The sequence below is a fragment of the Lampris incognitus genome, chromosome 17, assembly GCF_029633865.1.
Source record: "Lampris incognitus isolate fLamInc1 chromosome 17, fLamInc1.hap2, whole genome shotgun sequence".
Taxonomy (NCBI): domain Eukaryota; kingdom Metazoa; phylum Chordata; class Actinopteri; order Lampriformes; family Lampridae; genus Lampris; species Lampris incognitus.
Window position 1 is genome coordinate 27,472,514 of NC_079227.1, and position 26,361 is coordinate 27,498,874.

General features: G+C 45.7%; 2 protein-coding genes across 7 annotated transcripts in view; both read left to right on the forward strand.

Moving 5' to 3' along the window:
* pald1a (phosphatase domain containing paladin 1a) overlaps positions 1-5,880 on the forward strand; it is a 71,484-nt gene extending 65,604 nt beyond the window's left edge. For all 6 annotated transcript variants that reach the window (XM_056297341.1, XM_056297337.1, XM_056297338.1 and 3 more), the window contains one exon: positions 4,990-5,880. In XM_056297341.1, the coding sequence (XP_056153316.1) occupies positions 4,990-5,139 (150 nt within the window). In that variant the 3' untranslated portion in view covers positions 5,140-5,880. The remainder of the gene's footprint in view (positions 1-4,989) is intronic.
* Positions 5,881-16,609: 10,729 nt separating this feature from the next.
* Positions 16,610-26,361, forward strand: part of LOC130127170 (A disintegrin and metalloproteinase with thrombospondin motifs 3) — a 47,649-nt gene continuing 37,897 nt past the window's right edge. Inside the window, exons 1-2 of the mRNA XM_056296741.1 lie at positions 16,610-16,697; positions 17,316-17,725. Of these exons, the coding sequence (XP_056152716.1) occupies positions 16,616-16,697; positions 17,316-17,725 (492 nt within the window). The 5' untranslated portion in view covers positions 16,610-16,615. The remainder of the gene's footprint in view (positions 16,698-17,315; positions 17,726-26,361) is intronic.

Sequence of the window (26,361 nt, forward strand, 5' to 3'; positions counted from 1 at the left end):
CACATATTATATAATATATCGTGTGTGAGAGTGTATGAGTATTTTTGATAGCTCACTCCTCTAAGGTTTGCTCTGTCAGTTTTAACAATGACTTAATGAATATTTGCCTCGGTAGTAAAAATGTAAAACATTCATCTGTTCACGATCTCATCTAAATTCACGACAGTAAATTCTAGCTGAACAAGCACAAAGACATTGTTTAAGGGAAGGGAATTTGGCCTTGGGGAAAGATTCGCCAGTAAGGACTGTGTGAGGAGAGTTTGGCCATTTCCATCTAAATGATGTGTGCAACTAGGCACCGTACCCAAGATAGTGCTAACTGCTGGTAATCCCATTCCCTGACCTACTACAAACTTCTTATAATACACACACACACACACACAGACATATATACATATATATACATACATACACACACACACACACACACACACACATGGTTACACCTATATGTCAAACACAATGTGAAAAAATGACTAGATGAAATACCCTTTCAAATCCAGTCTGTTCCATTTTTCAAGGCGGTTTATCAGTCATAATTTATTGGCTCTAATCTTGAGATGCAAATAAAAGGGTGCATGCTCAACATCAGTGTATCAATCAAATAAAACTGGCCCTGGACGGTACAATGACATTAAAACTGGCACTGGACAGTACAGTGACATTCACCACCCAACGAGTTATTTTCCCATACCTCTGGTCTTCTGATATCTGCACTGGGCCAGTTGCAGTACAATCCTGGCTCCAGCCCAGCCAACCCCCAGGCACATTTGCTAGCCAAACGCCAGTGACCATGGCAGTATCATTAGTGACAAACTGCCCCACTGGAGGCACAGCATCAAGGGTCATCACCACCCCTGGTTCTGTGTTCAGGACCTCTGTCCCACTATAGCAATATTATACAACATGCCAGCAAAGAGTAGTACAGTTTGTCCCCCATCCTGTGTCCATTTTTGGTCTGTGTGTGTGCGCATGTGTTCATGTGTGCATGTGTATGCATGCACGCACGAATACATGGATTGGTTTACACTCAACATCCTCCGTCGGCATGAGCACAGTGTCCCCAGTCATGTACAGGAGGGATCTGTGCCAAGCAGATAGGGTGCGCTGCTCCTGTTCATTTTGATTGTATGTATTAGCACACGCGTGTGTTGTGCACTGTTTGGCAACACGTCAGGCGGCATGGCACCCTGTCCGTTTAATTGCCAAGTAACGATGCTGCGTTGTTTATATTGGTTGAGCGAGGGAGAAAAAGGAGAGCCTATAAAGTCAACAGCGTGTGCATTGTGCGGTACATCGAACAAATATTGTCGCCCGAGGGTCATTAGTCCCCGTCGCCTTGCGGGCGTGTAGCATGATCAAAAGGGCCGAGGACATCAGAAGAAATATTGAATCGAAATGCACATTTTGCGGAGCCATGACGCGGCCAGTTATACAATGGCCGGACTTGTGTACAGTGCATACCATGCATGCCTCCTGGAGAGGTACCCTATCAGTCAGTCAAGCCGTTTTGATGTTTGGCACAGAGGCCTCCCTGTCCCCCCGTACCGGCTTAGTATGTGGGGCCTTTGAGATGGCCGACTGTGGGAAAGGCCAGCCCCCCCCCCCCCACCTCGGCACCCCAACCTCACACCCATCATTAAAGTTGTCTAATGACTGTATGATCCCGTTGATTGGATACATTAAAGGAGACATCCCCGCCATCTCCTTTCACTGTCACCCTTTAGATAACCACCCTACGCCCGCAAACTCCAAGCGTTGGCCTGCTTCGCACTAAAACAAAAACATGCTCCAGAGACATCCAAGCTCAACTCCTGCGACTTGGCTTCTTTTCTTTTTTTAAAGCTCATGCATCATTGGCATAATTTTTTTTTTTTTTTTTGTAATTGGCTTTTCCCCCCTTTTTCTCCCCTATCATACCTGGCCAATTACCCCACTCTTCCAAGCCATCCCAGTCATTGCCCCACCTCCTCTGCTGATCTGGGGAGGCCTGCAAACTACCACATGCTTCCTCTGATACATGTGGAGTCGCCAGCCACTTCTTTTCACCTGACAGTGAGGAGTTGCACAATGGGGGACGTAGCATGAGGGAGGATCACGCTACCCCCCCCCCCCCCGAACAGGCACCCCGACCAACCAGAGGAGGGGCTAGTGCAGTGACCGGAAGACATACCCACATCAAGCTTCCCACCCGCAGACACGGCCAATTGTGTCTGTAGGGACGCCCGACCAAGCCGGAGGTAACACGGGGATTTGAACCGGCGATCCTCGTGTTGGTAGGCAACGGTATAGACCGCTACGCTACCCAGATGCTTATTTTCATAATTCTTTTTTTAATTTATTTCTGATTTTTCCCTTTTTCTCCCAATTTAGTAGCCAATCGATCCCCTATTTTAGTTCAAACTCCCACCCTCACACTGCATGCGTTCTCCAACTGCATCTCTCCAGCCGGCAGTCTCGAAGGAGACGCCTCGCAACTTTCGTGACAAGGCGAATCCAGGCCGAACCACTACTTTTTCCGACACACACAGAGACGCATTCATGTGACGAACACAAGCCGACTCCGCTCCCCTCCCGAAGACAGCGTTGCCAGTTATCACTGCTTCATCGAGTCCGGCCGTAGTCGGATCTGACGAGACCGAGGTGCGAACCCAGGTCCCCAGTGGGCAACTGCATCGACACAAAGCCGATGCTTAGACCGCTACACCTCCGCGGACCCCTATTTTCATAATTTTAATTCATTTTCATTACTTCTGTGTGCAGCTCCCCTTGGAGCACTGGAGGGCGAGACTACAGTCACGGTGTTCAGCTTTCCCATACAGAAAGTGCGCTCCATATCTCCAGGGTCCCCCATCACCCTCTTTCCTAAACTCCAGAGTACCTTGAATAAGTCCAAAAGGGTCTGTTTTGTCTGACACCCTCTATTATTGATGCTTAGTGATTTTCACACAGTTGCTATTTAGACATCCGTCCAGTGGAATACATGATTCAGATTATGTCCTGTCCTGAATGGCACAAACCACTTTCCCCAGGGGGTCGGATCCACTGACTAATCCTTCCCCTACACCCACTCACTTCCTTAAAGAAAATAAATCCCACGCCAGCCATGCAGTTTGTGTCATGCTGTATGGAAAGGATCACTCAGTAGACCCAAGCTGTGGAGTTGCTAATAGACAGTTCAGTTGTAATAGGATTTTAATATATGGTCAATGGAGGTGCAGTGACCTTGATAACAGAATCTTTGGTCCTGAAGGGTTTTTGGTCAGTGCAGCTTTGACTTTTACGTTTTTCGGTGATACACGATCCCTGTTGTAACGTTGAGTTTTGCACCGTCAGGGGGTTGTTAGCTGGACTGACCACAATCTGTGTGGTTTCTTTGGACAGCATCTCCGCACAATGCTGGCCAAAGAAACTGTAATCCATGTTACAGTAAGGGATATCCTGATACTATTATTTCAGCTATTGTTTGCCAAGTCCTCCTCGGCATGTTGCACATAACAAAACCCGATAGCACGTTCTCAAAAATATAAACCAACGTTGAGTAGCGCTTTATACAGTGGTCCCCCTAAAGCCCTCAAGGGCATCGCCATACTCATGTTCAATCTGTATGAGGTTAGCAGTCCATGGCCAGGGTGAGGAATTCATACACACCTAGTATGTTAAACATATATACAAAAAGATCTTGTGTAAAAGATCCCATGCTCCACAGTTGAAAAACCTTCTCTTCTACATACAGTCCTCAGTGAAAACTGCGGTTTGGTCATCTTCTCTGCTTATGTACCTTAGAGATGAAGGTAAATCCAGAGGTAGTATTTGTGTGGCTATTAAAGCCAAATCAACTGAGAAGTCAGTGAACAACTTCGATAGTCTCAGAAAGTTGAATCAGTTCATCTGGACACATCGTTTAGTGGGAGAAATGTTTCATCACTCGTCTAAGTGACCTCTTCAGTCTCAACTGACTGCAGGTATCCCCCTTTTAAACAGAGGTCAGGGTAGTTCGCATGTGAAACCGATTGTTGGTTTCGGTCGTTATGTCACTGTATTGTTTATAAGGGTGGGGATACTTGCAGTCTGCAGGTATCCCCATCTGCAGGTATCCCCACCCTTGTAAACAATACAGTGACACAACAACCGAAACCAACGGTCGGTTTCATATGCAAATAGGCGTGACCATTAACTAGAGTTTCATCGGCCATGTGTACTATTCACAGAGGATTGGGGAACAGCTGCAATCACAGCATTGTAAGATGGTGACAGATATACTCTTAGACACCCCCCCCCTCAGTTCAGGGATAGTCGCTCCCTCTATCGCCATCTTACAGTGCTGTGATTGCTACATAGCCTGTATTTGAAATCTGTGTTGTATTGATTTTCTTCGTTCTGATAGGGTCTCACACAATGCAGAGGCCAAACGTCCCTCCCCTGTATAGTCCCTTACTGAGGAGTGAGATTGGACACCTGGCAGACTAAACCCGACAAGCTGTGTCAGTTTTAATGGTGTATTAAATCTTGTGTTTTTGCAAGGCAGCCGCTCTCTGCCCTAGGTTCGTCCAGCATATTGTTTGGCCTCTGAGCCAGATGTGTTTCGTCGTCCATGGTGTTTCCCATCCTATCCATTCTGTCCGAAAGCCTCTGTGGACCATGAGTCAGCTTGACCTAGTAAGCTTGACGTTTAGCGCTGCTCTCTCGGGGGAAATGTTCCCCAGCTGTTTTATTTGCCCCCGCTCATACAGTAATGACTCAGGGCAACTGAGTGATGTATGCCCTTGGCATCGCAGTGTGCGCTATCTGAAGGCATTCGCAGCTTGCAAGTCTCACCGACACGTGTGTAAAACTTTCACATTAGACAAATAAGGTAGTTTTGAAGATCGACATTGTAAATGGTGATCGTTAACTGCGCGGTCAGCGCGACAAATGAACTGTTTGTGCAGCCTGGTTTCTCGGGTCGCCTTGTACATTAACATTTCCCTTGTTTCTCGTCCATGCTAGGTGGCTGCCAGGGCCGGGGTTTATGACATCCTCAACCAGCTGGGTTTCTCAGAGTTTGAAAACCTGAGAGACATGCCACTGGCCCGGCTGCGCTGTCGCTGGCAGCAGCAGAACATCCAATCAATTCCATTTCGGGGGGAGTTCATTTGAGAGAAGGACCACTGTGAACGAGCCAAAACAACACTGTGTTGCTCTTAACAAACAGTCTGATGGTGTTATTCCCTCTTTATTCAGCCATTTGGATTGTGTTTATCTTCTCTCTCTTGTTTGTGATACTGCTCTCTTCAAACTCACTGGCAGCGTTAACCCGAGTTCATTAATTCTTCTGTACCGGCATATAATCAGATTCAGAGTCGTTGGCGCCTGTCATTGTCATATTTTATCCGAACCTTGCTATTAAACTGCAAGAGGGTATTTGTGCCTTTGATTCGTCTGTTGTTTTGTTTTATATAAAATCTGGGAACATTGGGTTTCATTGTAATAATATATATGTAAATTTTCTAGAAGGAAGTCGGAAAAATAATGACCTTAAATTGAGCTCATATAATGCAGCTGACTTGACCAGCGAGTTCGCTCAAGGTCATTAAAGGGGAAACTAGGACAGTGTCTTAACACTTTCTGTAAGGTTTAAATGGACTTAAACGTTCCTGTGGCAGCGCTTTGTACAACTTTTCTTGTCATATATGACCGCCGACCATTTTCATAGTTCTGCAACATGTTGGCTGTCTCTAAGTGTGTTGTTTAATTTTGGCTTTGATTGAAAATGTTCATACATATTGGGGGGGGGGGGACCCTCACCAGGTGAATTATGTTGTGTTGAATCTGTTCAAATGTTAATTTGGCTTGATTCTTTTTTCTTTCTTTTTTTCATGCTTTTTCTTTATTTTTCCAAAAACCATGAAAATGTGTTATCATTAATAACTAATATTATTTATTATTATAATCAATAATTAACACTTTCTTGTTATAGTAGGCTATTGGCTCTGCTGATATTTGTTTTATTCAACTGCCAACTCTTATTGATTTTTTTTTTTTGGTGGATTGTTGATACAGGTACTAACAGTATGTCGCTAACTTGTAAGCTTAACTTGAGTTTTTGATAATGTAAATGTCCACCTTGTGATTTTACACTTTGGGGGCGAAGTGGGGCTATATTTTGAATTACAGAGAGACCCATTGTTTTTCGTCAGATTCCTACCTTTCAAGAGTTCATGCATGAACCTGTGAATGTTTATATCAAGAAGAGAAAAAGAAAAGATGGGGTCTTTAAACTACGTATGACGTCAGCCACTTTGGATTGACCCTCCATATTGAGAGCCCTATCAAACTGCATTTGAGGGGTTCTGGGAACGCGGTTGGGCTTTAATCAACATGGCTTAGATATTTCACAACTGCTGCCAGTAAATGGTAAAGACTTCTCTGACATCATCAGGCCTTCAGCAGGAATCAAATTATATGTCTGACTATAAAATTTATGGTTGGAAACAGCCAAGGCTGCAAATACTTGGTGTAACTCGGGATGATGTGCTTGGTATCAATTGATGAAGGATAATGACAGCCTTCAACAACCGCTGTTCTTATTGGTGGCATTCATGGAATGGGAAAAAGCTGTGTGATTCACTGTCCAGGAAGATGTCCCTCGCCTTAAGGGTTAGTGTGAGTTATTATTTACACACGGCGCTCAACTCTGAAGTCAAATCTAACATACGGTTGTCAAGCTTGATGTGCCTACATGACCGGTGTAAGTTGTACAGTATCCCTTCAAAAAAAAAAAAAATCCACTTATTTTACTTTGCTATGGTGTAATCTTAATCTTTTTAGTACTCTAAACTGTAACTGTACAGTATGGTGAGTGGGTTACAATAATGGGCTGTGTAAACCACAAATCCTGCCTTCACACAAGGACACCCTGACAAAATGTCTTTCAGCTTTCTTTATCCTCTGATGAAATTTTTGTGATGTGTGTTAGAACTCACCAGGATTTAAATTCACCACTTCAGGGCATCCGGGTGGCCTGGTGGTCTGTTCTGTTGCCTACCAACACGGGGGTTCGTGTGTTACCTCCGGGTACGTCGGTTGGGAAGCCGGATGTGGGTATGTGTCCAGGTCGCTGCACTAGCGCCTCCTCTGATCGGTCGGGTCACCTATTTGGCGGGGGAGGGGGAACTGGGGGAATAGTGGGATCCTCCCACACACTACATCCCCCTGGTGAAACTCCTCACTGTCAGGTGAAAAGAAGCGGCTGGCGACTCCACATGTATCGGAGGAGGCATGTGGTAGTCTGCAGCCCTCCCCGGATCGGCAGAGGGGGTGGAGCATCGACCGGGACGGCTCAGAAGAGTGGGGTAATTGGCCGGATACAATTGGGGAGAAAAGGGGGGGGGGTTCACTGCTTCAGGGTAATGGCAGGCTCTCTAAGAGGGGCTGTTGTAAGCCACGCCATGAGATGAGGTGCCGTGTTCTCAAGTGCAAAGCTGCACCACCACAGGACACAATGACACCCTAAAGGACGTGTTAATATTGTATTACTCTCAATTTCATGTTTCTTTTCTTGTCTTTTTTTTAATCATTGTTTATAGATGCAAGCTATTACTGTGTATTTTTTATTAAATGACATTGTATGGTTAGATATAGCTTTTAAATGGGACATTTCCTTTTTTTCGTGGTATTGTTTTAGTGCTCATTTCTAAGGAATCTTCTTCATCTGAAAGTACACTGAACAGCAATTTTAATGCAATATGTGAAGTTCTGGTCCCATGTTTCATTGACTCAAATAAACGATTCCAGCATTTTTCCACGCAAATAAAACCCTTGTTTCTGTCGAACTTTGTGCACAAAATTTCTTTACATTCCTGTAAATGACGGTTTTCCCCTTGCCTCTCCGTCCAGCTGACAGGCGTAGCATATTAAGATGTCGATCAAACAGCACGACTTTTGCGTGCAGTTCGCCTGCAGGAATAAAAAGGCTGTCTGAAATATGCATCTTTGTCCCACAGCACAATGCCACAGATGTTTAATGCCTTCAGGGAGTGTGCGGCTGCCATGTTGGCGGCAGGAATGTCCACGAGAGCTGTTGTTGAAGGACCGAATGTATACCTCTTTATCATCTGCCATCTCCTACGTTTGATTTTGGGAATTTGGCAGTACATCCAGCTGGCATTCTAACAAGAGCAGGTCACATCAATCCAGGGACATTGCATTCAGCAGCTTAGCTTGTGCGGAGTCCAGCCATCTCCACAGCTAACGTTTGTGCAACCAAATTCAAAATGGTCAAAAATCATAGCGGGGAAACTGATTGTGCACTTGTTGTAAACACCAGGATCTAGACTTGAGCCCACTTTAGCCTTGTAGCCGACCTGAGTGTACAAACAGATACGATTGGTCATTGTAACACGGGAGAGGTTTCCTCTGGAGAAGAGTCCTGGTTTCAACTGTGCTTGGTAGTGAATTAGATCGTGGGGCTGAGCAGATTGCTGGTTCTAACAATGTAAACAGATTGCCTTTAAGTGGATGGGGTAATGAAATGGACGGGTATGATCTACAAACAATGAACAAAAAGTTTGTTTTGATAATGGCCATGTTAATGTATGCAGGGAAGAGGACATTTCGAGGCCCTTCGTGATGCCAGTCATCTGCTCTCACCATATTTCAATATGATAATTTACAGTCCCATCTCCCATGGATGTGGTCACTGTCCCTGGAAGCTAAAAATGTCCCAGTTCTTCCATGGCCTGCATATTCACAGGACATGCCGACCGATTAACTGAGGATGTGATGTCCTAAATAAGCATATGGAACAGCATGTTCCAGTTCCCACCAATATCATCCATGTTCATACAACCATTGAGGGAGAAGTGGGACATCAACAATCTACGTCCTGCTCAACCCTATGCGAAGGTAATGTGTCACACTGCATGAGGCCAGTGGTGGCCATACCAGACACTTTTCTGATCCACAAATCCTCCTTTTGTAAAGCTATCTGCATCCGATAGACACACATCTGTATTCTTGATTGATGTAAAATCCATAAAGTAGTGATAAATATTGATTTCAACTTACTGTTTTCCTTACAGAAGATCTTTGAAATCGCTGTATGTTGTGTCCAGTGTAATTTTTCTGTGATGGGATTTTGAAATTCTGCTTCCGGTGTGGGAAGATGGTGGCATGAATTCATGTTTGTGGTGGCCTCAACCAGTACCGTCCATGCAGTGTCTTTGTCCACGTCTGCGTCTAAGTTTGTGTCTTCATTTGATGGCTCAGGGAGCTGGTGCTAGATCGGCTGGGAGAGCTTGGTCTGACAGGATGCGGAAGCGGGGCAGGCTAAGCTAACTGCTAGCCCATGCCGACCAGCAGTTCCGATAACACTGAGGGTGGTCTGGTGGCGGCCTCGCCTGGCATTGACTGTGTTTTTAGTGTCGTCGTGTGGAGTGCAGGGAGGTGTATCGAAGGTGTCTGGCTGGGAGAGCTAGTGTTGGATCGGCTGAGGGAGCCTGGTCTGCTGCATCCTATGGGCCCAAGGACCACGGCCCTGCCTGGAGCTGCACCCAAAGAGGAAACACCTAGGGCAGTCTGACAGGATGCGGAAGTGGGGCAGGCTAAGCTAACTGCTAGCCCATGCAGACCGGCAGTTCTGACAGTCACCCTGGCTGGCGTTCGTTCTACTGGACAGTGATTTTTTTGTTTAGTTTGGATATATGTGTTAGTTTAGGTATATGTGTTCTTGTAGTTCTTGTAGTTCTTGGATATGGGTTTTTGTCTTTGTGTTGCACTGCTGTGGGCTGGGGGAAATTATATTTTGTAAGTGGCAGTGCTCCTGATTCCTGGTTGAAGGCAAAGGTGAGCGACTTTTTGGGGGGGATTTCTGACTATACCCATTTTGAGCATGATTCCTGCCTATGCATTTTTCCACTTAACGCGCTTCGTTGAAATGACAGATGAGAGCCAACGGTCTCTTGCCACTTCTTCCTTTTTCTCTTTACCTTGGCATGACACTGGCTCTAGATATGAACCGCTAAGCTCCCACTCGAAATGGTTTCTTTACCTTGTGCCACTGCCAACCTCCAAGTGCAGACCAGGTTATCAACACTGGAGCGCCTGCATTTTACCTAACAAAGATGAGCCATTGTGTTTCTAAAAACTGAACATATTCCACGGGCGGTAATAAAGAGCTTATACCAATCAAAGGACGAACCTGCACAGCCTTTTGATGTGAAACAAAGCCTTAATGAAAAAGAAGAAGAAGGAGGAATGAAACTGATGGTCACTCTTTCAAGAGTGAAAGGCTATGCAGGGATTAGGCCTTGCTAAAAGGCACTGGCCGGCACATCAGTGAAGCTTCCTTGGCTTTGCTGGCCTGCTTTGAAAAGTTGATATCCCAGATCTCCTCTCGTCTCCTAAGTGCATAGCGGGCTTATCTCAGGAGCGCGGAAGTCGTGAGGATTTAATCAAACTACAGCCTGTATTGGATTATTGCAAATGGAAACCAAGTAGTTCAGATTTAAACAGGTTTTTGTTGTTACTTTCGTGAAAAAATAGAAAAAGAAAGTTAGACTGAGGCATTGAGTGTCTCAACGTTGTTAATAATGTGGCCCTCGGGGTATGGGATCCAGTATAAAGGAGTTGGCTGTGTCTAAAAGACCCCTTACCTAATAAATTCATAGTAGCACATAAACATTCACAGGCATTTCCTAACACAGAACATCTCTTGTTTTTTCCCCTCTTTTGTGCTCGGACAAACTGACAAATCGGCAAAAACAACATCACGGATATGGAAGGAAGCTATTCACTTGCCGTACGCGGCCAACTCGACTCCGGGTTCGAGATAAGACGCGGACATGAAGACCACGGTCGGATGATATGGCGGCCCCCCCTCCCCTTTGAAATGCCTTCCAGACTCTTTGAGATACTCTCCAATGTGTAACTCAAGCTAGCCATCCTGAAGGATCCCCCAGATTACGGGAGACAAAGAGGTGCATTGAGAGGTGGGCAGCGAGAGGGGATGTAATGAAGTTCATGTGAAAAGCTTCCCTCTGGAGATGAGAGAGCGCTCGGGAGGGAAGGCATGGTGCCTGGGCAGGGGTGCACCCTGCTCCCCTTCTCACAGGCCGCAGTCCCCTTTGATTTGCCTTGTGTGGATCAGGGCAGCATTACCAACCCCTCTGAGACCGGAACGTGTCTGCAGTCCCTCTGAGGGAATTAATTGATGATAACACGAGGCTGAAGTCCTTTGAAGGGATGCCCTCAAGCCTGCTTTGGCAAGCACATATCCAGCCCTCATTTGCGATGGACCGACTCAGTTAGATGTCGGCAATTCACACACCAATGAGCGAGGTAATGGAAAGTCGAGGTTGATGGGATTAGCCGTTTTATAATGTCTGAAAAAGAGAAAAGGAAAAAAACCGATGTTATCGTGTTTCAGGTAAAATTGCCACAGGTTAAATGCACTAAAACCATCAAAGAGGGAACGTTGGGTTGAAACAGATCTCTGCTTGCTCGGCCATTCGGGACGAATCGATACGCAGCCCAGTTTTTTCGCTACGCTCCTGTTTCACGGCAATATATCTGTTCTCACAAACGGTTAAATAACATGTGATTTTTGTTACTTTTTTGTGATTACTGAGATGGAGAGGGCACAGTTTCTCAACCATAACAGATATTGTAGCGAACTCGGGGGACAACTCGACCACAGAAACTGCCGCGGCCGGGAGGCGAACCCGTATCGCCCGCACCGCAGGAGACATCGCTAACCGCTCGACTAAAGGGTCAGACCCGCCAGCCGGCGGCCAGCGTGTCTACTTATCCATGCACGTTACAGTATGTACACGTCTCAACTTCGGCATGACGTCAAAAGACAAAATTTACATATTTGCATTCTGCAAATGCGTTTCTTGCATCTGGCGTTGGTTTTACTATCGTGTTTTCTGCCAACACCTGAAGCCGACGCAGGGTTTTTTTTTTTTTTTCAGATCTGGGACTGGATAGCCCAGCTTCAGTATTCAGAGCAACAGCCACAGCTGTAAGGAATGAGGTAGACGGGCTTTGACCCTGGATATCCGGAGCAACATAATGCCTTTTCAGGGTCCCCGAGGGAAAGAAGACATTGGTATAATTTGATCTTCCCTGGCCAGTCACAGGGCGAAGGGCCTTGTAAGTGGACCCAGCCTCAATATTGTACACAATCATGAAAGGCCACCAGGCAGTCATGCACGGGCGTTTGCCGTCTAAGTCGCAGTGACTGTCTCCGCGCTGTCAAGTCGGCCTTTACTGGAAGCGGAGTCGTGAGACAATTTGTGGCTTCGTGTGATTGATTGTGCTCATTACTTCTGTTTTTCTCAAAGAAGTAGATGACAGTCATTGTATTCTGTGTGTGTGTGTGTGTGTGTGTGCGTGTGTGTCGTGCATCTTACGTGTTGCAAGTGTTGTTTTTGTTTGCTGGCCTGTGTTGCATGTTGTGTGTAAGTATATTGAATGGGTGCGGGTGTGGAAGTGTAAGAGAAACTCTAAACTTAGGAAAAAAAGCGATAGATAAAAATGAGCTGCATCATCTTTGATATGAAATCGTTGCAGGCCTTCTGCAACACGTTAGTGTGTCCATATCAGAATCATCCGAATCTGAACCAGAATCAGAATCATGTTTATCGGCCACGTGGATTTGCACTACATGGAATTTGAATCCGGTTTCGTGGCTCTCTCTGTACTTAAAGTAGAATAACAACACTACAACACAACAATCTGCAGCTATATGATGTTTTGCATACAAGTTTATGACCTCTTACGAAAAAAGGGGGGAGTTATTTTACAGAGAAAAAGCGGAGGTTAACCATTATCTCAGTCCAATCAAAACCTTAAGCTCATTATTGGACTCCTTGTTGACTGCAGCAGATCATGTTCAGGATCCTCCAGATTGCAAACAAGGGTTGTCTCTCATGTTTTCAAGTGGAACCCTGGTTTGATTTGCTAGTTGCGTACTTTTAAGGATCGTCATTTAAACATAAGGTGCAGCCGCGCGTGAATCATGAAATAATAATGTTGACAAGCACATGTCGGCTCTCCGCGCGGCTTGGAGGGGCTGCCGGGGCTTTATAACAATGTAGTTGCAAGACCTCTAAGAAGGTCAGGTGTCTGTTTTGACTCCGCTCACGGTACCGTGTCTGACCAGGGTCATTACACATAGCTCTTTTTGAACCTTTAAGTCCCTAATCTTTCACTCTACATGGGGCAGAGGACCATAATAACAACTTCTAAAAAATCACTGGGTTGTAACTTGGCAAGAACGCGGGTCCTTTGCTTGAGCTGCCCAGCGGACTAGCAGCTGCTTCGCATCTCCTTGCATCTGGAGGATGCAGAGGAGCACATGTTCTCAGCGTGATGGCATGGCTACACCGCGTTACGGTGCACAGAGAGGCATCTGCACGAGAGCGCAGCGGTGCCCACTGTCCTTTCCCCGTTCCGGCAAAGTCATATAACGATCTCGCCTCTTTGCCGCTGCTCCCGTCACAAGAGAGTAGCTGCGGCTGCGGCAGTGTCCTTGCTATGCATCACATCGTAGCGTGCAGGATTGGGCTTGAATGTGAATGAGGCTTGGATGTGAACGCACGTTAACCTGGGGTTTCTACTTCCACTCTTACTTGGGTTGCATCTTTAAAGATTAATCTGACCACGCAAGCGGGCATCTGCTTTCAGAGCAGCGTAATGTTATCTTGTTTTGTTTGTTTGTTTGTTTGTTTGTTTTGTTTGTATGTAAGGTACAACAGGGACAGCATATGTCTGAATGTGTTATGTGTCATTCCTCTGTATCTTTCATTAAAGAACAAAGCCAACCCAGGAGCATGAAAAAAGGAGTGTGTTGATGATTTCATAGGACACAGCCATAAGGCACCAAGTGTGTATAATGTGTATGCTTGTATTTTCTGTGACAGTTCATATATATATATATATGGCTCTGGCGGTAGAGTGGTATTCTAGTAATTGAAGGTTGCTGGTTCGATCCCCAGCTCCTCTGGTGAGTGTGTTGAAGTGCCCTTGAGCAGGGCACTGAACCCCTAACTGCTCCTGATGAGCAGGTTGGCACCTTGCATGGAAGCCTCCACCACCAGTGTGTGAATGGGTGAATGTGAGGCACACACTGTTAAGTGCTTTGAGTGGTTGGTAGACTAGAAAACACTATATTTATTTACCAAAAAATATATATATACATATATCCATCCATCCATTATCCGAACCGCTTGTCCTACTCAGGGTTGTGGGGATGCTGGAGCCTATCCCAGCAGTCACTGGGCGGCAGGTGGGAAGACACCCTGGACAGGGCACACACACACACACACACACACACACACACACACACACACACACACACACACACACAATTTAGTACGGCTGATTCACCTGACCTACATGTATTTGGACTGTGGGAGGAAACTCAGCTCCCAGACGAAACCCATGTAGACACGGGGAGTACATGCAAACTCCACACAGAGGACAATCCAGGACAACCCCCAAGGTTGGGCTACCCTGGGGCTTGAACCAAGGACCTTCTTGCTGTGAGGTGGCGACCACACTAACCACTGCACCACTGTGTCACATATATATATGTGTGTGTGTGTGTGTGTGTGTGTGTGTGTGTGTGTGTGTGTGTGTGTGTGTGTGTGTGTGTGTGTGTGTGTGTGTGTGTGTGTGTGTGTGTGTGTAAGCAGGGGATGTATTACATTGGATTACAGAACATAGTGCATCAAGCATCCACCTCATCTACTGACACATGTCACACCGGTTGACACGGTGCTGCAGAACAACACTGTTCTGGTGTATAGACAGTGACGGGCTATTCCTGGCTTCAAGCTGAATATCATGCTATATTGTGGAACATCGTCCTGGCTTCTGGAGCTAGGGCCTGCTTACGCCCCAAACACTATGGCTGGAAAAAAGAGCATAAAACTTCTTACAAGGCAGTGAATGGTTTCCATCTCTTAATGCTGTGGTTAGTTTCCACTGCTTATTAATGCAGAATTTAGGATTACAACCCCCCTCCACTCATTGCCGCCTTAGGGCGATAAATGCGTAAACCCACACCTGCTCCACATTGACCATCCTACAAGCATGGAGATAATTACCCGCAGACAGAGAGGAGGATTGTGGGGTGGTCCTCTAACAGGGCCCAGACATACTCTGCGAATTGTTTGGAGAAAATGCGGGAGAGAAAAGAAAGTCCAGACTGGACACCTTTCCTACTGACGTATCTGTAGCCAAATGTCAAAAAAGCCCTGTAATAAAAGATTTCAAAATTGCAGGTTGCTCTCTGCGTGGTCATAGCTGAATCACTGTGTTCAGTTTGGCCTCCAGCGGGCGGAGGGGTGAGTGGACCAAAGGCCTGGTCGCTGGAGCGGTCATCCAGAATGTCTTTCAGCAGGCTTGTCTTTTCCACAGTTGAACTCTAAACTCCCACATCCTCGTCTCTTTGTACGGGGCTGCTATTTGTTCAGTATCCCGACCAGAGGAACATATGCACACAGTGACATCTGCAGGATCCCGCATCTCCCCCCACCGCTCATAAAAAAGTTTGATAGGAAATTTGTTGATAAACCAACAAGACTCTTTCCATGCATTCACACGGAAGACTTTTGACGCTGTTGCCCGGTCACCGCGTGCGCTGTTACCCCCCCTCCCCCTCCCCCCCGCGTGCCACTAAATATGTCAGACAATATTACGGATAACCTAAAAGGCAAACGTAGATGCCACGGTGTTTGGGACTGGCACGTTTCCAAGTTCGCAGCTCTGGCCGGACAGAGCGCCAGCCAGCGGCGGGGCCGACACGGGAGTTTGCAACAAAGTTGCCTTTGGTCGAAATGCATAACGCAACAAAAACAGAGACGACATGCATATAGGCATTCCCTCCGCGCGCAGGGAGGGGAGACGGCGAGAGGCAGCGGCTTGAAGTCTGCGACGGCACGAGGACGGGTTTTCTCGTCCGGCCGTCGGTGCGTAATGGTGCGCGAGTGCACAGCAGATGTTAACAGGACCGGGACGCTCGAGCTCCGTCGACTTTTGTCTGAACTTTTTTTTTTCTTCTTCTTCTTTTTTAATCGCCGTTATTTATTTATTTTCGGTTTCGCACGATTGGTTCGCGGTGAGGACTTGACTGCCCAAGAACGTGATTAAGGGGGGGAAAGGAGAGAGAGAGAGAGGGGGGGGGAGAGAGAGAGAGAGAGAGAGAGAGAGAGAGAGAGAGAGAGAGAGAGAGAGAGAGAGAGAGAGAGAGAGAGAGAGAGAGAAGAAAAAAAAACAAACCCAAAGTTGGGCTATGGTCTCTGTGACAGTCTCCGCTCTTGCCGGGGAGTTTGTCGTCATCAGCGCTACGGACCGTGCCAGTCTCTAAATGGATGGGGCTGTCTTGGTCCGTGCACTTCAGCAGAGGCCAAATAAAGACTGAAACAACTTTGTTGAATATCCGTGTCTGGGCTAAACGCTCACAATGTTTGACTTGCCTCGCTGAAGTTCAAGATTGAAAACTTTAGCTGTTTTTTTTCCTCCCCCCTTCAGACATTGTGTGTTGAGAAAGGAGGGGAAAGTGTCTGCAATAGAAAAGGAAACTGCTTCAGCTCGTGGCAGCTCTTGACACTATATAGCCCTCGCTATGGATTGTATGTATCTATTAATGTACTTTTCACTCACTCCTCTCGTGTTCTGGGATCGTATAAACGCCGCAGAGTCGCATGGTAAGCTATTCATTTTGATTTTCACTCTTGGTAGGCAACATAGCCTGCACACACGCGCGCACACGCACGCACGCGCGCGCGCGCACGCACACACACACACACACACACAAAGGCATCTGTGTTACGGACCGGTACCAATGCCACACACACATTTGAATATAGCGCTGTAAGCTAGCTCATGGGACGCTTTAGATAAATATATTATTATCCTTGCTCTGAATGAGGCACACACACATACATACACACACATACACACACACACACACAGTAGGGAAGACTCTCACTTTTGCAGTTGCAACCTATTTTTATGCGTCCTTTACATCTCCTCTGCAAAGAATGTCAACTTGTCCCCTTCATTCTTCATGATTTGTTAGCTATCTGACACCAGAGTCTTTCTTTGTTGTTTGTTACTAGTCGTCAGTCACGTTGAAAATCAACTATTTCATTGTCACTTTGCTTATAGATATGTGTGTGTGTGTGTGTGTGTGAGTGTGTGTGTGTGTGTGTGTGTGTATAATGTCCAAGTTTGCTTAATGTAGCCATTCTATTCAGTTTCTGTTGGAAGTTGACGTAACATTTGTGTATGTGGTTCTCACTTGGCACTATCTGTCCCATCAGAAAACCTCTCTGGGAAGTTAAGTGAATATGGTCTTATCGTGCCGTTCAGCACAGACTCCCACGGCCGGTACATTTCTCACGTGGTTTCCGCTGCAAGTGGAAGTAAAGGCGCCGCTGCCGCCGCCGCCTCAGCCCCTGGCAGCAGGAGGAGGGTGGCCCGCAGCGCCCCCGAGACACCCTCCGTGACCTCCACAGCTCAGCACTTGTTTTTCAATGTCACCGTGTTCGGGAAGGAGCTGCACCTTCGCCTGAGGGCCAACAGAAGGCTGGTGGCCCCCGGGGCTTTTGTGGAGTGGCAGGAGGACTTTGAGCAGAAGTCAAAGGAGCTCATGCAGGGGGACTGTGTTTTCACTGGAGATGTAACGGACATGCCGGAAGCCTCGGTGGCCATCAGCAATTGCGATGGACTGGTAAGTCGCTGAACCCAAGTTTGACACATTGGGGGAAGGTTCAGCAGGAGGAGAGGATGTCTATCCCTCTTTGGCACGGTGTCAGCTAGCATGCGGAGTATTACGGACTAGACTACATTAATGCATATTCAGTAAGTCCTACACTATAGCTACTTAAAACATTTGCTTTTCTAAGCAGCTACATACACACTCTGCTCTCCTTCTGTGCAACACATATGTAAGACACTTCATGTGAAACAGCTGCAGCCTGACTCCCTTCACTCTCCATCAGAGTCCCGCCTATTAGCATATGCAATGTGGGCTCAGCATCACCGCATTTTATCTTTCTTTGAGCACTCTCGAGGTATGGCCATTTTGATTCAAAACATTACCAAGGCCAATATTAATGACATGCTCATTAAAGCTGCTTTTACCGTACACCTTTGACTGTATGCTCTTCTGCCTTGATGCACCCAGTCACTCTTAAGTGATTTTCAATGAACATAGATCAGCCTTAAACCTTCAGTGGTGCATGGCAGCTTGGAATGATGGGAGGGAAATGACTGACTGACTTGACTGACTGAAAGAACATGTGTGGAATAACAATGAAGATGCCCTTTTGACCCGTGGCCTTTTAAACCCCTCTAGAAAAGAGAGAGAGTGGAAGTTGTGACTCTATTTCTAAAATCACCTGATGCTTAAAATGAGATAACAATTAGTCGATATCACAGTGTTTACAGTTCAGTTTCATTTCTATCCATCTAAAGCAGTGCACTTGGGTTTTTTTTGCAAGCCCATTGATCTCAGCTTTCCGTGTGTGTGTGTGTGTGTGTGTGTGTGTGTGTGTTTGTGTATGTGTGTATGTGTGTATGTGTGTGCTCTCTTAGGAATTGGAAAGTTTAGCTCTTTGCATCACAGTGAGAACAACTGAAGGAAACAATGAAAGGCTCACAACACTGTTGTTGTTCCCTCCGCTGCATGCTGCAGGACTCTGGACCTGTGTTTACAGTTCAGTCCCCCCAACCTTACATCTTTTGATGTAACTTTGATCGTGGCCGCTCAATATCTCTCGAACTGAGATGGCCTTTGCAGTCATTTGTGTCCAATAATAGTGGCGTAATAGTAGGGTGATGGATGTGAAGACGATGCACGGGTTTCCCATGAGGCTAGATCACTGGACAACTGACACCGAGGCTGTATGTAGTCTAGAGCTTTATTAATCCATGAGAATGATATTAAATATTTCCACCAATAAAAAAAACCCCCACTAATCTGTTGCCCTCTGCACGTTGAGATATTGACTTAAATCTATCATGACTCGTTTGTTCCATGCCCTCAACTGCAGTCAGAGAAAGGAAACAAAGAGGCTATTGATGGAATGAGACGTTGGATCGATGGCCAATCATGAAAACCTCAGCACGAGTAATGGTTGGATCTTGTTCTGACAACCTCTTTTTTTTTGATGAGCCAAGCAACGGCCATTGAACCGATAAGTTTGATATCATGGCGGTCTGGATCCAACGCAACAACACAAGCCCATCCCTGTGGATGGTGGGCAGACAACCATCTCTTTACATTTACAGATAAGACCTCGGTGGATTTGCTTTTTGTGCGCGAGCGGCCTAGAACGTTTAAAGGCATGACTTCCTCCTCTGGTGCACAAAGTGTGTTGTGCCTTTTTCTGACTTGTCAGTTTGGGGGGGTTTGACAGGAGTGTGGGACATGCATAAATGAGGGTATCTCTTTCAAGGATACAGTCAGACTCTCAGGAATAAAAGTCCATGAGGTTTTCCTTGAGCCCACGCCAAGATAAACACAGACATGTCTGTGCTTGCAGGGGTTTTCAGAGAGCATTTGAAAGAGAATAGACAGCTCCAAGGCAAATTATTTTGTCTGGGGTGTCTGCTTGATGTGTAAGACCATAGAGGTGCTCGTATATGATGAAAGGACTGAGAGTGAGAGACAGTCCTGGAGTCCTTGAGTTGGACTACATGACTCTATATGTCCAATACTGTAACACTATTGCTGATGTGTCCCGGTATTGACAATTGTTCCATTAATACTTTGTTTTCCTGTGATTCATGTTAACGTTGCATATCCATTTTTAATGGAAAAATCAAGCCTCATTCAAACGTTGAGGTGACATGATTAGAAATCCAACACAACCCCCTCCCCCTCCCCTCCAAAACCCCCCCACCACTTTTTTTCACTTGTTTTAATGGCGATAACACAAACATTTTTCCGTGATCTCCTTTGTGACCAGTCTGGTTTCTCTGCACGCCGGCTGTCAAGGCCCTTCCCTTGGAGATGACTCAAGGGGTAAACCATGACATCACCACCAGCAACACATTGTGTTAACCTTGGTCCCCTGCCACGGACCCCGAGGGGATCATCCCAGGCATTTAACACACCCCAAGGGTGATACAGTATCTCCAGTAAATGTTCCCATTTTTATACTGACATCCTTTGGATATATTTGGTCTTGCAGCACAGCTTGTGGGTTAATTCGAGGTTGCACAGGCTGCAAATGCAAAATTGCTGTGAATATTCTTGAGGGGAAACCTATGCCATGTCAATCGACCGCATGCCAGCGCCGTAGGTTGTGATAGCTTGCACTTTGCATTGAAGAAATTGTTGATTTTGGTGAATTGAAACAGCTGTTTGTGCTATAGGCCTATGTGGTGCATTGTTCTGGAGCGATGAGTGATAGCTATGATTACACCGCGACTACTCATGTGCCGGGAGTTAGCGCAGATGAGGCCTGATTGAATTACATGTGTGATGGAAACACGAGTACTAGCATAACTCTACTCAGTCCAGCACTATTTTTGTGTCCATCGGTTAAGTAGAGAGAGAGAGAGCCACATAGCAAAAGCAGCAGAGGAGGATCAAACTGGCTTGGCTGTAGTGACTCGTTGGAGACCGGTTTTCCATCCATTGGAGATGGAAAATTCCTGCACAAATTGTTCTATTCATAAATGTTTGCAGGAGTACTGTACAGGGGCTGGTCCTTGTCCAGTATTCCAGTGTAGTAGCTCAAGTGCTCTTGTGTGAGGAGATTGGTTAATGAGGCATGGCTCCGAGATCTAGCATCTAAATTAAGCAACCCATCAGAGAAAGCTCAAGATCTCTGCTGATGATTGATTCATAATGGACAAGCATAAACATTCAAGGACACACACACACAAACACATGCATGCACACACACACACATACACTTCATCTGAAATGGTGAGCTTAGCTCATGCATGTGCAAACACACAGACAAACAGAAACACCCACATTACCTATATAATGCAAATGTGTATTGAATATTTTCATGTCCATGCATAATAAATGCAGTAATTTTGAAACAAAAAAACTTATATTTTGTGTAAAATTGTGACGCAAAGCCCTGACTACCTGGCTGCTTTGTCATGAAATACCAACCAGCCTACCAGAGCAACTTTTTACGCAATTCATAATTTCAATAATGCAAAATGGTTGATGGAATCCCCCCCCCCCAAATATGTCCTGTGTAGTTGAATGCAAGGAATTATGCGTCGAATGCAAGTAGTTGTGTCCAATTTTCTCTGTATAATCCCCATCCTGATCCCCAGCTATGCATGCCCCTTCTGGCACACCACAATGAGAGGTGAAAGCAGATAAAAAGGAATCAACTAGTAATCCCCTGCTCCCACAGCCTGTCTCACACTATTATTTCAACCTCTAACCCTGCTGAGTCAGCGCCACTCACAACCATCATTTACTTACCCACTCATTGATCCCACTGGTCTTATGACAGCAGCTGAAAAGCCAATATATCTGCAATATCAGTGCGTGGCACGTTTTGTTATCAGGAGGGAGTCGCCTGTCATCTATGTCGGTTAAACTGACAAGAATGGTGGAGGGCGGAGCTCGGTCTGTACCTTTACAAGAATGCATGGAGAGATTGTTGCTTTTGGAAACCAAAAAAATAAAAAATAAAATAAAAAATTTGACTGAAATTCACAGAGCCTGTGGCCTTTTGACAGCTGGACCGGGTGGCTTGATCTCAGCCTCCGAGCCCCGGGGATTAACTTCTCTCTCCTTTACGGATCAACAAAGGGCATGCCTGGAATTGAAATTATACGTTTCAAAAACAATCTGCCACAAATTGCAGGTTAAGCTTCTGGAATGACAGTAAAGACATAGATTTCCGTGCACATTGTACTTGAGGCATCCGTAGCCCGTAGCGCTTCTTCCATTTTTAGAGCTTGTTTGTTTGCCACGCATCTTCAAAAGGTCTCGGGGGGGATGTCTCGGTCAGATTACCCCTGCAGACAATGCGCGAGACCGCCACATCGGACTGAACCACAACAATGTACCGCCAGCATTACACTGCGGTGCCATCTCCATGTCTTGTCTCCCTCTCACGGATGTCTCTGTGCAAAATGAGAAGAAAAAAACCCAAAACAAACAAGAAACAACGAAGCAATTGATCAGGGCGTCTGATAATGTTTTCCTTCGTGTATTGTTTGCAGGGTTGAGTATGGTTTTATGACAGACTGACTAAGCTGCCAGATGGCAGGTCAGAAAGAGGTGCCTTTAAAATTGCATAAATATCCATCTTCAAAGATAGTCTTACTGATGTGTGGAATTTAGTGTACCAGTGACTTGGAAGGGAAGACATATTTGGCTTTTTGCACTGCTGGAACGCTCTTAGCATTTGCTGCAGAGTTTATTTGGTCCGCAAGCAAGAAGTATGCCGGCTTGATGAGCCATATGCTGGAATGAGCTGTACCCGTCCATGTCCGCCGTGGTTCTGATAACAATCCTCGATCTGTGCACCCTCACATGAAGCATCACTTCTGCCCTCAAAACCTCAAATGCCAAGCAAATCCAACACACGGTGAAGGATATGATTGTTTGAAACTATGTCAAGAAATCAGTTCTGAGTTGGAAAAAAAAACTTGTACAAGTTGTTCAGAAATGTGGACAACGTCAGGGATCGCAATCCTCAAAGTAAAACCCTCTGTTAATTTTTTGCTAAGTGATTCGCTGTCTTGTGATTTCTGGTTAGAAATTATTAGCACAACGGTGATTGGAAACATATCTGTTTTTGCAAAATTTAGATCTAAGGTCCAAGTGAAGTTAAGATCTGTAAATAATCCCGACTTTGTAGGCAAAGTCAGGAATGAGGCTGAGCAGTTCTGCTTCCTATTAGTGGTACCAGTCCAATGCAATAGAGTCATTGAATGAAAACGGTCGGACTGATGAAATGTCTTCTACTGTTTTTTAGAAAATAACGCTCTAATCTTTTGATACAAGGGCTGAAATGTGATTCTTTGTGTTTTTTTTTTTGGTCAAAGTTTCCTTATATTTGTGCATGGTCATTATAGTAAAACAGTCCAACAGTAATTTTTGTGCCATTAAAGGATAAACTAAGTCCCAAATAAGTCCCTCATATCAAAATCTTGAAGAACAAACCAAACAAATCTACACAACCAAATAAATGGATCATGAATATGAAGTAAATAATTAATACAACGTTTACTGTGACGTAATTTTATTGTAACTACGTCTGAATGAAATAAGAAATAATTAGCTTTTGCCTCATCACATCACTTAAGTCCAATTACAACACAAACCAATATAGGAGTATAGTATAGTATAGTACAGTGTTGTGTAGTATAGTATAGTAGTATTGTGTAGTATATTATATTATAGTATAGTACAGCATAGCATAGCATAGTATAGTATAGAGCCCATATATAATCCCATATAGTATCAGCATCGCTTTACTCTGAGTTGTTCAAAATACTCAAAATACTCACATTCTGCTTGTATACATTTCTTTCCCTTTTTTGTGGTTAGCAATTTGTTTTTGTTTTTTTACTTTTCTTGTTTGATGAACTAAGCATCCTCCATTAATATTGGTTGTACAGTATACTTGAAAGTCAACTGTCACAACTGAACTCAATGGGGAGGTCTCGGCTTTGGCTATTTTCAAGTCAAGCGAGTTTAATCACAATCAAAGCATATTGCTGATCGAGTGTCACAAGCCCATGAAGGGAGTTTGGGTGAGACCCAGGCTATACCTTGTGTTTACATTCGGTTCCTCTGTAAGCCCTCCCAGATGTTTGGCCTCAGCCATGGTGTACCGAAGGCACTCTCCTCAGACAAACCTGGGTTCACTTTCCTCCCACTGGTGAAAGCGAAGACCACAGAGGAAGCATTCGAGCATGTCTTACTTGGCATTTCCTGGTTGTGGCTGGAAGGATTCCTCCGCCACCCTTTTTACCTCTATTTCTCCGATTGTCATGTCCAACCTCAGATTCGTGGTCTTCGTACAGCTCATCCACAGTGAGAGCATGCTTACTGTTCTGACATAAACTTAGGTTGCAATAAAAAAGTTTTCTTCTCTCACCGCTACTCTGTACTTAGATTTCTTTTTGTAGCTGGAAATATTTGTTACATATTTTCCTGCCAGATTCATGTTGATGTGTATATTTTTTCACAAGGGTAATGATGGAATGATTAATTTTTTAGATGTGAAGCACCTAATGAATCTGGCCTTTAACACACTCGCTCACAAACTGACATTTATACTCAGATTAAGCTGTGTTGATTCGAGGAGGGGGGGTGCATATCTTGCAATGTGGATAAGACATTAAATATTTTGCAATTCCCCCCACCCCGCCTCTTTTTCTCCACAATTGTACTTGGCCAATTACTCCACTCTTCTGAGCCGCCCCGGTCGCTGCTCCACCCCCTCTGCCGATCCGGGGAGGGCTGCAGACTACCACATGTCTCCTCCAATACATGTGGAGTCGCCAGCCGCCTCTTTTCACCTGACAGTGAGGAGTTTCGCCAGGGGGATGTAGCGTGTGGGAAGATCACGCTATCCACCCCCCGGTTCCCCCTCCCCCCTGAACAGGCGCCCCGACTGACCAGAGGAGGTGCTAGTGCAGTGACCGGGGCCCATAGTACCCACATCCAGCTTCCCACCCGCAGACACGGCCAATTGACCTTTCGTAAAGTACCGCCCCAGAACGGTGCTTGTCCAATCCTACCTTAGCAACGGTCGGTCAAGCTTTCAAACACACAACAAAATGCTGAAACGGTGTGCCTATGGGATCTGCAAATCGGATACTAGATATCTGGAAAGTTTGGAGGGGGTGTAATTTTCTTTCCCTTCCCGAAACCCAGAACGCAAGAAGCGCAATGTCGGCAATAGATTTGGCAGTATAGCAGACCCCATGGCCAGCTTAATCCATCCAAAATCAACAAAAATACCTGTCTGCTCCGAGCTAAGCTTGCTACTAGCTATTAATGATAGCTAATACAGCTAACGTATTATTACTGTTACTTTACCCACACAATGCGCTGATTTCTTCCTTCATGTTTTGGTGTTTTCCGGCTACTTCCTGGATAGTTCTGAAATGCTTGACGGGCATAGCAACAGTAACTAAGGGGGGCGGGACTTTGCGAAAGGTCATTGCTTTCTGTAGGGACGCCCGACCAAGCCGGAGGTAACACGGGGATTCGAATCGGCGATCCCCATGTTGGTAGGCAACAGAATAGACCGCCACGCTACCCGGACGCCCATATTTTGCAATTTATGATAAATTATTAATCGTCATTGGTAAGATAATTTTACTTCAGCGCACCCTTCGATCACCACCGGTATTCTCTCTTAGCTTCTCCCTTGTATTCTATCGCTTGGTGTTGTCCACGTGGTTTCACTCAAAGTAGGATTTCACAGAAACGCCACCGACAGATGCAAGTATGACATGCTCCATCACCTTTAACCTGCTCAAACTAATCAATTTTTTGCTAAAGTTTTGAAGTGTTTCTGATGTGTCAGCTTGCTTTTCTGGGCCTGTCGGTTAGCTAAAAACACGGTTCAGGCCAGCTAACTTGGAACTTGACGAGCTCTATTGATCTGGTGCAAAAACGTGTCGATGGTTAACGCCCCCCAGTTAGGATACACGTAGCGTTAGCTACTCAGTTGGAAACGCCTGGTCGATACGAGGCCTACTTCCGGTTACAAACCCGAGATAACGATTCTGCGTCGTTCTGTTCACAACAAAGTCACACAAACAGTCGCGCACGTGTCCTTGTGTCGCCCTTACGAATCTCTAGGAACGTGAATTACGTCACTGTTACTTTACGTACCATCTAAATACATCACACGTGCATCCGTCAATACACACATTCGGCTACCCGCGATATAGAGACTGCTCTTTGCCGAAAATGCCGCGAGCGAAAGGTTAAATAGAATATATCGGTGGCGGAAAAGCTCTGAGCCAAAGTCTAACTTGAACGCACCAGGCTCAGAGTGTTATCCGCCGACGTGTTTACCTCCACTCGCATGTGGTGTACAACAAAGCGGCCTGGAAGTGAGCATATTTGCCCACGGAAAACCTGTGCGTCTAAATGTTTATCCTCCTTGTGTTGTGCCATTGCCGCCAAAGCCTTAAGCCCGTCATCATCAAGCCATCGCACAGCTGAGGTTCCTCGCTGCCTGCCGAGGAGCACGTTGCTCTCACCGAGTCTCTTCCGGGTGTTCACAAAAACAAACAAAACAAAAAGCTCAGCTCTTTGTGATCCTCAAGGAGCTTCTGAATTATGGATCTGCCTTTCCTGCAGTACATTCAACTGGATACCCATGTCAATGTGTGCATATACACTTC